This window comes from Hypoxylon fragiforme, assembly GCF_022984875.1.
Source record: "Hypoxylon fragiforme strain CBS 206.31 chromosome Unknown GGS25scaffold_4, whole genome shotgun sequence".
Taxonomy (NCBI): domain Eukaryota; kingdom Fungi; phylum Ascomycota; class Sordariomycetes; order Xylariales; family Hypoxylaceae; genus Hypoxylon; species Hypoxylon fragiforme.
In genome coordinates, this window is record NW_026054759.1 from 1,477,612 (window position 1) to 1,490,284 (window position 12,673).

A 12,673-nucleotide genomic window follows, 5' to 3' on the forward strand; every position below is an offset into this window, starting at 1 on the left:
CGTGATACGCTCGTCCCTTCGTCCCGCGTCAACAGGACTCATTCGTTTCTTGATTAATCATTTTGTAATACTTTTAAATAAAATAACCCCCATTGACTGGGCTCCTACATTCATTTCTATTCTATATTCTATATTCTATATATATATTTAAATATATATCAACGTCGTCGTTGCCACAATGGCGACTCTGGGAGCGACACCGGCCCTTCTGGCCTCCTTTTTCTTTGGTATATTATTTAACGCGGCGTCGGCTGGCCTGGTTCTATATGTGATAGGCCATGGCTCAGCCATATTTCGGGACGGCCTGAGGCTGGTCCTCATAATGTTTCTGGCGTGTTCCGCGGCTTGGGCATTGGTCGAATTTCTCGCCACTATTATTGAACCGACAGCTCCAACCACATGCCAAGTCGCAGTAATATTCTCATCTCTTTTCGACCAGCTAGGGAGGTTCTTGATCGAGCAGTACCTGGCGTGGGCAACACAAACTAAGGGGACGAAGACTATCTGGTCTGTTATATTGCAGGTCTTACTTCTCGGCCGGTTTGGGATTGGCATGGCATTTGTAGGATTGTCGAGGAGCGATTTTAATCCTACATGCGTGCCCGTATCTAGCGTGTTACCTCTCGCCATTGTCACCATCGTGGTAGATGTTGTGATAGTCGGGTTGGTTCTTATTCAAGTTTTGTCGCTGAGCTCGACCGAGAACCAGGCGACCACTAACCACAAAAAGTGTGTCATGTTAGTCATTGTAGGGTTGGTAATATGGTTCGCGGTCAGTTTTTGCCAGCTTCCGTGTCATGTTTGCTTTTATACTAATGATCCGTAGATGAGTGCCACCCTTCTCTTAGGTATGACTACAACGGATTTGGTCTTCAAGACGACGCTTCCTGCTCTTGGATTGGCAATTCTAGTTGGTACGTATGTTCCACCTGCGGCTGACAGTCTTTTTTCGCTGACAATGTAAAGCTTTGGTTACCGTCCTCTCAGGGACACTTGTTGCACCTCGAGGCCCACCACCGCCACGACCAGATTCTCCTACTGCTCGAGATATCAGTAGGGATAGAGACTTGTCATCTTCAGATTCCGCGGAGTATCCCCCATCCCGTTACGAGGATGTGAAGGGTACAAACACAAGGATCATATCTGCATATATCCCTCAAAATGGCGCTGCCCCTGGCTTTGGTGGCCTTTCAAGCCAAGAGAGTAGAAAGAAAAGTACGAAGGGGAATGTTTGGAGCAAGGCCGTGGCAGGAAAGGTCTCGATATCGAACCCGATACTCATGGAAACCAACGGCATGGCAAATCCTCTTAATAGAATGCCAACGATCGACCTTGCTACGGCTGCAAATAACGAAAAGGAGCGGCGAACCAAAATAGCACAAAGTACCTTGCCTCTCACCGCACAGCAGCCAGCTCCTCAGCCGCCAAATCTCCTGAGAGAAGAAAGCATGCTTAATCGGGAGGCGAGTCTTAGGCGAAAAGAAATACGAGCTTCATCGACTACATTGGAAAGATCCCTGTCAACCAAGACCTCGAAAACATCTGGGCGGCTATCTGTCGAAGTCAACGCATCTTCTACATCCTCACAGTTGTCACCCGGCACTGACAAGATAAGGAGGAGGTCGCCGCGTCAACTTCCCCCGCCAGTCCCAACTACGTTCCAGCCAATTCGACCCGGCGAACCTATTCGTATACCCATCCCAAGGACCCAAGATTTGTCTCAATCTTTGGAGAGTCCGGACACTCCCGACCCAGTCAAAACCCCACTCCAAAGACGCCCGACAACGGGACTTCCGTCGAATCCACGTGCCCAAGCAATGAAGCCCGTGACGAAAGAACTTGACAACCAGAGACAGGAAACTATCATGTTCGTTAATAACATCGTCTATGATGATCCCAATACGGTGATCGATATTGTACAAGGAGCTTCGAAAACGCCGATAACTTCCATGGACTCTGCTGACTCGGTTGTCAACCGTCCACGCCCGATCCCAAGAAAAGGAGACAAGGATCGGCAAGTATTTCCCGCTGAGTTATCGCCTAGTCAAACCCACAAACGTTCAAAATCTAGTGGATCGATTGCGAGTAGGAAGTCTATCCTTAGGTCTATGCCTGGTAGCCCTACTTTGTTGCCCCCATTACCACCACCACCTAAAAGTGCCGGCAACCCGTTGCGGCCGCATCCCAATGACACGAAGAGTATGACTTTTGACGAGAAAATGGATATCCTGTATATCACTCCACTTAGCGCTCCATCGACGATGGGCAAAAAGCGATCTGTGGTGCCTGAGGTTCCCCCTTTTCCCGTAACACATGCGGATGCACAACGATCTGATGGCGAGGGTGTCCTGGATCCCGAAGCCAACGGTGACAGGAGGGTATCCAAAGTGACTGATAGAAGCTCAATACGAACCACGAGCATTCTCGGTATTGACGAAGTTCCCCGATTATCTACATATCAAGACGTTAGCTCCCGCAACGCAGCCGACGAATTGGGGCAATCTTGGCTACCTGGAATCTCCGCTGGGAACGAAAGACAGCCACGCATACCGCAAGATAAGAAGAACCGCAGATCATCCCTGGCAATTCCGGTAGGGAGTCATTTCAGCGTATCATCCATGAGAAGCGAAAATAAGACCGTGGATGAAGATGCGGCCACTATATGGGGCTCTACATATTCGCCAATTTCTACAGATGCTATTGCTATTCAGCAGTCACGACTAATCGCACGGTCGACCTACATTGGCAAGGATTCCCGTAGCTCTAAGAAATCCACAGAACAAAATACCGGTCTCAGCACATCTAGCAAAGCCAGTAGAATTACTTCCAATCGTCTTGAGCATCCCAGCAGCAGCCAGAAGACTCCTAACACTGGGGACGACAAAGCCACATTAGAGGTCACTACCGTTCAAGTCGACAACTCTCGCCCTTTCCACCATCGAATAGGCGATGCGTGCCCTACTTTCTCTACTAGAAAGGATAAGGGTCGATTTAGAAAGATGCCTCCACCGCCCCTCCTAACTCTTAACGGGAGGAGCACCAAAAAAACGATCTTGGTACAGACTGCGGAGCCTTCGCCACTTGAGTCGCCTGAGATTGCGTATCAGATGATTCAAGCTCAACTACAGCGGTTCGAGCAGCCGAACCGTGAGTCGGTGGAGGAGAACCAGGGGCAAGGCCTTGCGCTATTGGAAAACTTGGAGCGCGAGATGGGACAATTAGAGGACAAGTGGCAATCCTCGCAGAACCGCCTTGACCGTGACTCAATGTCGAGCATTCGAACCTCTCCGAGCGAATCTCGGAAAATATCTATGGTGGTTGAACGTAGAGCTTCCCGAAAAGTATCACCACATAATAGCGTTGTGCCATCGAAAATGGAAGAAATCACGGTTACACCCGACTTGGTCATGAAGCAAGATAACCTTCATTTTCTACCTGTTTCCAAGACTTCATTGGGAAACCTAACCCCCCCTGATACTGATAAGTCTGGCTACGAAAACGAAATATCTAAAACTTCACAACTCTCAAGTTCAACAGTTATTGAGTCGGCTACTCATGTGCATGCACTCTGGAGACCACAGTCACCTATTCAATGCCCGGTAGATTCAGGTCTTTGGGCAGGATCAGCCAAGAAATCCCAAGTTCATGTCGATGAGCTTCCAGGCCTGTCGGTGCGCCCTGCGATCAGGAAGACTGAGGTCTACTTGACTATCAAGAGTTCATGGCTGTGGCGACAACCCGCTGAGACCAAAACTTCGACGGCTTCGAATGGCTTATGGAAGGGCAACACGCCTTCGCGACTTGCGAAGCCTACGTCTACTGGTCCAGTTGTTACTCGCCCCCTCACCATCCGTCCTCCCCGCAGGAGCAGACGCATGACCCTCTTACCCGATATTTTGGAAAATCCTAAACCTTTACCACATCAACGTGGAAGTCTGGGCATTTTTCAGTTTCCTTGGGGGGAGAAGAGTGAGCATGCCACTATCCAGCCCCATTCTAGTCGAATGGCCATGCCGGGCACCATGACTACTGGTAGCCTCGTTGCCAGTGCTTCCCTAAATATCAAACCAACCCAAATTGACGCCGAAGAGCTCACAACATCGTTCTTTGACGATTATGAAGCCGAAGAAGAAGGTGACAATCTATACGAATTCTCGGATAGCGACGGCGAGGGAGATGATTTTGACGAGACAACCCTCTGGGAGATCGCAAGCTTGCTCAAAACCAGGAACTTGCCTTCAAAGGACATCCCATCTCCTTCACAGCAGCAGACCCCAACCTCGACCAGCTCTCGTATGTCCGCTGGTAGTGCTGTTGAGATGTTGATTGAAGACTACCGTGATGATGGTATGGTTCTAGAGGAACCCATCCCTGTAGATGTCTCATACAACTCAACGGCTGTACCAACATTAGCTTCATCTCTGCTTTGGGCCGCATGCCCAGAGTTTTTGGGTATGCATGTCTTCGGATTGCCACAGCCAGAACCAGATGCGTGGAAATTTTATACCATAGGCAATACAGAAACGAAGAGATACGCCCCCCATATCAAGGACTTTGCTCCCATCAGTAGTAACGAATTATGGAAACCAAGGGCCAAAGAAGTCAATTTGGCAACAAATAAAGCGCTGCTCTGGAGTGGAATTGCACTAGCTCTGCCTCTGCGGACGAAAGCCACCAATCCTCGTGCCAACTCCTCATTACTATGGACACGGCCTAAGACCATATCAGAGTCAGAGACGTCAAGGTTATTTGATATCAGTAACTCTAGGGCAGACTATCGTAAGACGTCGAAGGATCCTGTTGCTCTACGACTAGTTAAGAAAACTTATGCAGTGGAGATGTCCCTTGAGACATTAAGCTCAAATAGCCTATGGGGTGTAGAGAGCAACAAAAAACCCTCATTGCTGTGGGAACCTCCCATTAACGTTCAGTTCATTGAGCATGATGGGCTCTTCAGCAGTAATACCTCTAGATTGGAGTATCGTAAAACTGCCAAGGAAGCTGCCGCTATCTCTATGAAAAGCGCTCGCCGCACAAACGAGGAGCCGCTAGGGATTCTGAAGACAAACAGTCTATGGTCTAATGAATACGAAGCCCCTCTGGATGATATTCATCTTCCTCGATTATTTACGCCCAGTTACTCCAAATTGGCTTCCCAGCCGGCCAAAGCAAATATCGTGTCCCGAACCCAAGCCAATTCATTGTGGGAGAAGCTAGAAACGACCCCAGAACCTGAATATAAAGGCCTATTTAATGTAAACGTCACGAGGAATGACTACCGGAGATCTTCCAAACTCCCGGCCGCGATTAACGTAAACCGAAGCGCTCGAAAGCCGAATACGGAAGATCCTCTGAATATTTTGATAAGCGCAAAGCTCTGGGAAGTGCGGTGTGAGCCTAGTTGTGTGCCCATCTCCAATCCGATATCATTGTGGAGCAAGACTACCGCTTCGACGCTTAGCACACCCAGCTTATTCCAACTCGACTCAAGTCGGAAGGTCTATCGAACTACTTCAGCTCTGCCGGCCGCACTCAAAATGGCCCGAAAACCACGTTTCAATGATAAGCCGCTTGCAATTGCATCGGCCCACTTATGGACTAACAGACAGGCTACCTCAGCCGGATTAAACTGGATCTCGATCTCTTCTATACGCCCTGAGAGTCCATCTATCGCTTCGGCGTCTACAGTGAGCAGCCACTTTGGTACGATGACAGCCCTGCGGGCTTCCTACCCACGAGACTGGGAGGCAGCTCTTCAGGTTGCTATCAAGGCAAGTCAGGCCACACCAAGGTTCGCTCGCAAAGCTGCGTCACCCCGAGACTGGTCCACTGCACTTCACAAAGCTATTATGGCTTCTCGCCCTCAATTGAGGTTCTCGAGAGGTCAAGCTCTGCCAGCTCAATGGGGGGCTGAACTCGAGGAAGCCATAGCTAGAAGCCAGCCACCTAAGGTCAACAAATTCGATGTTGCTGTCCGGCATCCTGTGTATATGGGATCACTGGAAACGACGGCGGGAGCAGTTCATCCAGCAATCGGGCCAGGGCCAGATACAGCATTTATGCTCTGGACTAATGGACAGAAGACAAAGAGCGCTGTTGTGAAGGCTGTGAAGGGATTATGGACTCCTTCCATTAAAAGTACCTCAGATATACGCATAAAACTACCTTTTGGCAGTGAAGTTGTGCATGTTAACTCACGTAAAAGCAAGACAGCGCCGACTTCCGAAATGGAAGTTGAAGCTGACTTCGGTGGGCAAGGTTTATGGAAGCGTGGAGAGAGGGGCAATTCTAGGATTCCTAATAGGGACTGGCTCGATGACTCGATGAAAAAACGGTTTACACGAGTTGAATTAAGGTATTGAGTGGCTAGGTTTTGGAAAAGTAGAAGGAGGGGGATGTTTAGGAATACGAAATTTCCTTGCGCGATATTGTATTTTGCTATCCAGCGGCAATACTTTGTATATATGTCGGTATATAGGTATGTACCTGCCTACATAATGTAGGAAAGGTTAGGTACCTAGTATGTAACTTCAGCTTACTCCGTCTTACTCGAAGCTGGGCCATCTCTGCCAGCTCCAATCTCGCTCATTGAATGTCTGTGGACCTAGTGGCGTAATCGTCTTCTGCTATGAATTAAATAACACTCCAGAGGGAGCATTGTAAGTTTGGGCCGCGAACCAGCCGTACCTAGTCACTTTTGACACGCGTTGAATGCAGCCTAGTTTTTGGTAATTCCAATGACTACTTGGGTCCGAAATCCTAAAATACTCCTCAGAAATCCCAATTTCATATCTTACATAAAATTACAAAAAAAAAAGAAAACCAATTCAATGATAGTACGCGGAGATTACATTGTCCCCATCTGCCTTTTCTCTCTTCTGTGTCCCCTTCCCCCAATGCCTTTCTCCTCGCTCACCCTTCTATTATTTCGTTTTCCCGCAGCCCAATACATGAATGTCTTTTGATATACAAAAGTGTAAAAAATATCCGTTGACGTTGAGGAGCTCCTCCTTGTATACCCCGTCTGGAGGCACAGCTACTCGTTGGGTATCAAAGTAACACTCATAAAAGATGGTCTGGCCGCGACGTTACATGTCGTGGGGCCCTCGGTCCTCGGCGCGGCCTAGTACGCTGGCTCCAGCAAACACGTCCTGGGAGCCTTCACAGAACCCCATGAAAAGTCGGGATAATCTGTGCAATCAAGAAACTGTAATGCCACAGTGGCCCTCCGAGATGGATTCATTCGACTGTATCCCAGGACCTTCTACCATCCCTACTTCTCAAGTGACTGGCGACAGCATTATACAAACACCTCTCAGTTTGGGCCTCTCCCAGCTATCCCCTATAGACCCTACTCTCACCAATTATTCTGCTTATCCGTACCCTGGCTCAGAATCACCACAGAGCCAGCAGCAAACTCAGATTCCCAAATTCTATTTAGAAGCAAGCGGAGTCCAACAAATGGGCCAGATATATAAAATTCATGGCACCAGTATTCCTGTGACGGTCACCCCAGATTACCATTCCTCCATCAATGAGAGTGCGATAGAAGCATTGAGGCTCGTGGACCGCCCCCTTCCCAGGGAGATATTGAAACATACTCGTCCAACTGATCAAAGGAGATACGTACAGTTCGAGCTCATACTCGGAGGCCGTACCTTCCCAGTCTCAGCTATGGTGAAAAAAGGTAGCGACCTGTCGATATCTCTTAGCCATAATTCTGAGTTGGCAAATATATTAAACCCAGCACTGGGCTGCTTTTTACAGACCAATCTTACTAGTAAGTCTATTAAAATGCACTTTTCCCTTTGTCCACAACACTAAATCTTACCTCTAGCCAACGCCCCTCATCAAGAAGTCACTTGGTCTTCCACAACATTGCAAACGTCTAATGGACAAATACGGCCACCTGAGAATGTCGCGGCGTTCGATCAATCGTCATGGACGCCTAGCCTCACAGTAGGAAGCACGGTAGGAAGCACAGATGTGTTTATCCCATCCCCGTCGACAGAGGCGGCAATGTCCCAGACCGGACTATATGACTCTGGGCCATGTGACTTTGGGCCATGCGACTTTGGGTCACATGACATTGGGCCTCAAGCAGAATACACCCCGAAGGACAATCCACAACCCTATACTCAAGGTTATCGCCCAGGCAATCAAAACTTTAGCAGTGGCGATGCTGGCCTGTGAGCTTTTACGAAGAAGACAACGCCTCGCAGAGGGAGCCTGTTCATTGTTGATACACATGCTTCCCTGGGATGGACACGGCTTTGGAACACCTCCAGTACATGCTGGCCATAAAGCAACTTTGATAGTTCATCGCCGTCATACTGTCTAGTAGGAATCTTGGATACATTAGGTACTGTTTCGGCTCGGAGCGGCTTGGAAATTTGGCATTAGGGCTATGAGTGATGATAATTTTCTTCTCTTCCGCAGTATATAGTATTACCTACCCTTAGGGGAAGCCTCATAAATATGGCGACCATGTTAAAATACTTTTTATCCCCCCCCCCCCCCCCCCCCCCCCCTTTTTTTTTTCACATGGAACTGGACTGGCGCATGCGATACCCGCGAACTTTTCATTCATGTTCTTATCTTTATTTTCATGCTTTAGAAAATCAAATGTTCCTTCTTTTGTTTGCTTTTTAAAAAGGGGGATGAGATGAATTAGGCCATGTAGAGGAGGTAGCTTATTATGGACCAAATAAGAATATTAGATATCTACTATGTAGATATATGCAAAATGATTTTCATGGCACTTTGATACCACGGTCGTTCACCTTTCTTCGAAGTTTAGTGTTGTAGTATCGTATGTAGTCAACATATGTAGTCAACGCTACCTAGGTTAGGTATGAAAGCTAGTCACTCAACCAACACCAACTCGGTTAACATGTAAAAAATATCCAAGATAGACACCCACTGCGGCTGAAGATCCGAGTAGATGATGGCTTCGGGATGATATCATTATGCATAATTAACTCTTTCCTAATAACACTGGATCTTAACATGACTTCAAAAAACCTCGCCGTGTTCGGAATGAGTTGGCCGCATATTGTTGTATTATTGTACTGTTGGAAGTCTATGCTGTAGCTGAACAGGTACGAACTTACTACGAAGCGGATGGCGGAAGGGTTCAATGTTGTCAAGAACACATGACGATAAGCGAAATGCGGTATTTATTATCAACGTTGTCAGATTACGTATACTACTACTAGTAGTATGTATGTATATACAAAATGTATGTACAAAATGTATGTATGCCTTCCACCGCTTTTTAATACATAGTGTATGAATACATGGTAAATTATGTATACTCTCAGCATGCAGTGAATGCACATCCCCCGCGCTTGGTATCGCGGTTCTAGACTCACTGGACATACGTACTAACTAAATATAACCTTAAAAATATAACCTTAACCAGTATTACGCGCCGGTGCTGTTAGATCTGAGGCGTGGGAGACGTGGGATGTGTGGGGAAAACTTAGGTCACCTGGACATTTTCCGAGAATTCAAAGATTAAACCTCACCACTTGATCCTAGTACCTACAACTTAGGCTACAAGGCTACAACTATCTACATAGTACCAATATCACTGATGTTTGTTTAACTTTAATAATAACATTAAAGGAAGCTACACATGTATCGGCGGTGTAGGCATTTGCACTTAAGCAGCTAACCTAGGGACTTAGGGTAGACTGCGTAGTATGTAGTTACCTACCTACCTAATTATGTATCACCTAGTGCCCACTGTATCATTGTTTGACTTCCCACAGGTTGACATGAGAAGAAATGCGTGCTAGGTAAGCACCTATATCTGGTATAAATTATGAGTGAAAAAAATAAATAAAAAAGAGTAGTTGAAGCAAATTGAAACTATTAACTAATACTACTATGTAGGTATATTGATGTAGGTACCCTAGGTAGTATCATCGTCGGGTCGGGTTTAAACAGACTTAGCTTCGCTTGGCAGTTTGTCTATTGTATATATAGTATATCTAGTGCATTAGGATTCAAAATTGCATCGATATATACATATGTATGCACTTATGGTAAGCATAAAATCATTAGGTCCCGAGTGACGGCTTATCCTTAGCTGCTGATCTAAAATAAGCCTAATTGATATTAAACTATCGATATCTTATTTGTCGATAATCTCCTTTAAGTTTCTTATAACCTTACGACGTAGTACCTATGTAGATTCAAAGGTTAAAAGGTAATGTGAAAAGCATGAAAAAAAAAAGAGGAAATGGAAGTAGTATATATATTCTCCAAGGGGAAGGAATATCTTTCTTTCTCTTTCCTTTCTTTAATCCTCGTTTACTATCTGGTCGTGATTTCTGTTTTATAGAATATCTGCATAAGTCATAAGTCATAAGTCATAATTCTTCTCGTCAGTACCTACTACCCTACTACCCTACCTGGGCCTACCATCTTAGCTGCTTGATAGTTGGTTTCTACCAGTTTCCTGACAGGGATATACATAGGTAGACTTGACTGTTAGGTAGCTTACCCTGGGAGGTCCATGTCGGTCAGGCTTTGAGCACAAAAACAGAACAAGAATTTTTATTTTATTTTTATTTGCCCTGCTACTTGTCACTAACATACCCATCCACCCCATCCACCCATTCTATCTACTAGTTCACGACACCCAACTAGGTTCCAATCAAACGGAACTCGCCTTGTGACCTGGAGAGGTTTTTTTTTCTTTTTAATTTTGACTTTAGCTTAAGGAATTATATCTTTTCCTCTGCGGCGTTTCCTCACCGATTTCGGATTCTTTACTACCTACCATCCATCCTCCTCTTTCATCCCCCTCCCCTTCTCCCCTTCTTCTCTCGGTCAATTCCATACATAAATTGACGAGCTGAGCTCTACCTTTTCCTTCTTCCTCTCCTGCTCCTCCAATCTACTTACTCTTAGCACTTTTGCCCCTTGCCCTTTACCTCCAGAGTTTCTGCTGAGTTTCTGGCAATATCGAGACGAATTCAGATCACTCTCCCTGCCACGCTCCACGTATACCTACTCAACCATCTACTACACACGCTCGTACGCACACATCTCATCTACATCTACACATACATACTTCCTCTACTCTACAACAATGTCGGGTCGGTCAGCACTTCGTATTGCCAGAGCCACGGCTCCTTTTGTCTCCAGAGCTACTCATGCTTTTGTACCTGTTTCAAGGGCATTTCCCGCGGCTCAACGAGCATTCACCCAGTCCTCAATCCGATCCAGGAATGATGTGGTACGCGAGACCGAGGTTCCAGTATCGGTCTACTCGCCGGACTCTAAAGGCACTGCTGGCTCTACAAGCGACCACTTCAGCATTCCCGTTAACCGCGATGACGCCAAACCGAAGCCATTCCCACCTCCCGAGGATACTGAAGTTGTGCCGCTAAATGACCAAGTCTACCGCCAAATGCCACCGACTATGCAGAAGATGAGCATTATGAACAAGGTCGTCATCGTCACTGGGTAAGTTATATTCATATACGTGTATTCGTGACGTGCCTGACTCCGAAGCAATTTGTTAACAAGACCATCTACAGAGGAGCCAGGGGCCTAGGAAATCACATGGCCCGCGCTTGTGCTGAGGCCGGTGCCAAGGCTCTAGTGATCTTCGATGCAAACCAGGAGCTCGGTGATGAGGCGGCCGCTGAATTACATCAAAAGACTCAACTTCCTGTATCTTTCTTCAAGGTCGATGTTCGCGACGGCGCTGCCATCAACGCCGCAGTTGACTCTGTCGTCGAGACCTACGGCGCTCCTGACGTGCTAATCAACAGTGCTGGTATCGCCGACTCCAACATCAAGGCCGAGGCGTACGACCCCGCCATGTTCCGCCGCTTGATCGACATCAACCTAACGGGCTCATTCCTCATGAGCCAGTCGGTCGGACGTGCGATGATGGCAGCCGGCAAGCCCGGGTCTATTGTGCTAGTTGCTAGCATGAGCGGTAGCATTGTCAATTACCCGCAGGAACAGTCCTGCTATAACGCGTCCAAGGCCGGTGTGATCCAGTTTGGCAAATCACTCGCTGCCGAGTGGGCCAAGTATAATATCCGCGTCAACTGTATCTCGCCCGGCTACATGGACACGGCCTTGAACCGCGTACCTGCCCTCGAGGCTCAGAAGAAGATATGGCGATCTCTCACGCCGCAGGCCCGCCTGGGCAACGTCGACGATCTGAACGGTCTCTGTGTCTTCCTTGCGAGTGATGCTAGCGGTTTCATGACCGGTGCCAACGTTGCTATCGATGGTGGCTACACATGCTACTAAGATGTCTAACATGGCCACACCCATGCCATGCGATAATATAATCAAATTATCGACGTGATAAGGTGATTATCATGAGGTTATGCACATACAGATATCGGGGCTATACTCTTTAGCCGGGGTCTAAATCATACGTGGTAATTGGAGGTTACTTAGGGTCGACGATTGCCTTTAAGCAATATACAAACCCTATCATGAAGTATTGAAAGGTAGTCACGTTATGTTGTGGCATCATGGGGGGTTTCGGGTTTATATGCAACTCCGAAGAGTCCTGCACGTGGGCACAGGTACACAGGCTAAGGATGCGATTTCCAACACTCTCTGTTCTAAGTTTCTCTCGGGTTTGCCCTCATTGTTCTTTATCTCGGTTGATACATTACGCGACATACTC

General features: G+C 47.2%; 3 protein-coding genes across 3 annotated transcripts; all 3 read left to right on the forward strand.

Moving 5' to 3' along the window:
- The first annotated feature begins 83 nt into the window (after positions 1–83).
- Positions 84–6,594, forward strand: GGS25DRAFT_230184 (uncharacterized protein). The gene is made up of 3 exons (XM_049257018.1): positions 84–772; positions 827–914; positions 967–6,594. The coding sequence occupies exons 1-3, from the start codon at positions 179–181 to the stop codon at positions 6,360–6,362; spliced, it is 6,078 nt and encodes a 2,025-aa protein (XP_049117694.1). The 5' UTR covers positions 84–178; the 3' UTR covers positions 6,363–6,594.
- Positions 6,595–6,603: 9 nt separating this feature from the next.
- GGS25DRAFT_485948 (uncharacterized protein) lies at positions 6,604–8,506 on the forward strand. The gene is made up of 2 exons (XM_049260584.1): positions 6,604–8,384; positions 8,457–8,506. The coding sequence occupies exon 1, from the start codon at positions 7,072–7,074 to the stop codon at positions 7,822–7,824; it is 753 nt and encodes a 250-aa protein (XP_049117695.1). The 5' UTR covers positions 6,604–7,071; the 3' UTR covers positions 7,825–8,384; positions 8,457–8,506.
- A 2,281-nt stretch (positions 8,507–10,787) lies between these two features.
- Positions 10,788–12,400, forward strand: GGS25DRAFT_230309 (NAD(P)-binding protein). Its single transcript, XM_049257019.1, has 2 exons — positions 10,788–11,481; positions 11,556–12,400. Exons 1-2 carry the CDS (start codon positions 11,105–11,107, stop codon positions 12,283–12,285), a joined length of 1,107 nt encoding a protein of 368 aa, XP_049117696.1. The 5' UTR covers positions 10,788–11,104; the 3' UTR covers positions 12,286–12,400.
- Positions 12,401–12,673: the final 273 nt, after the last annotated feature.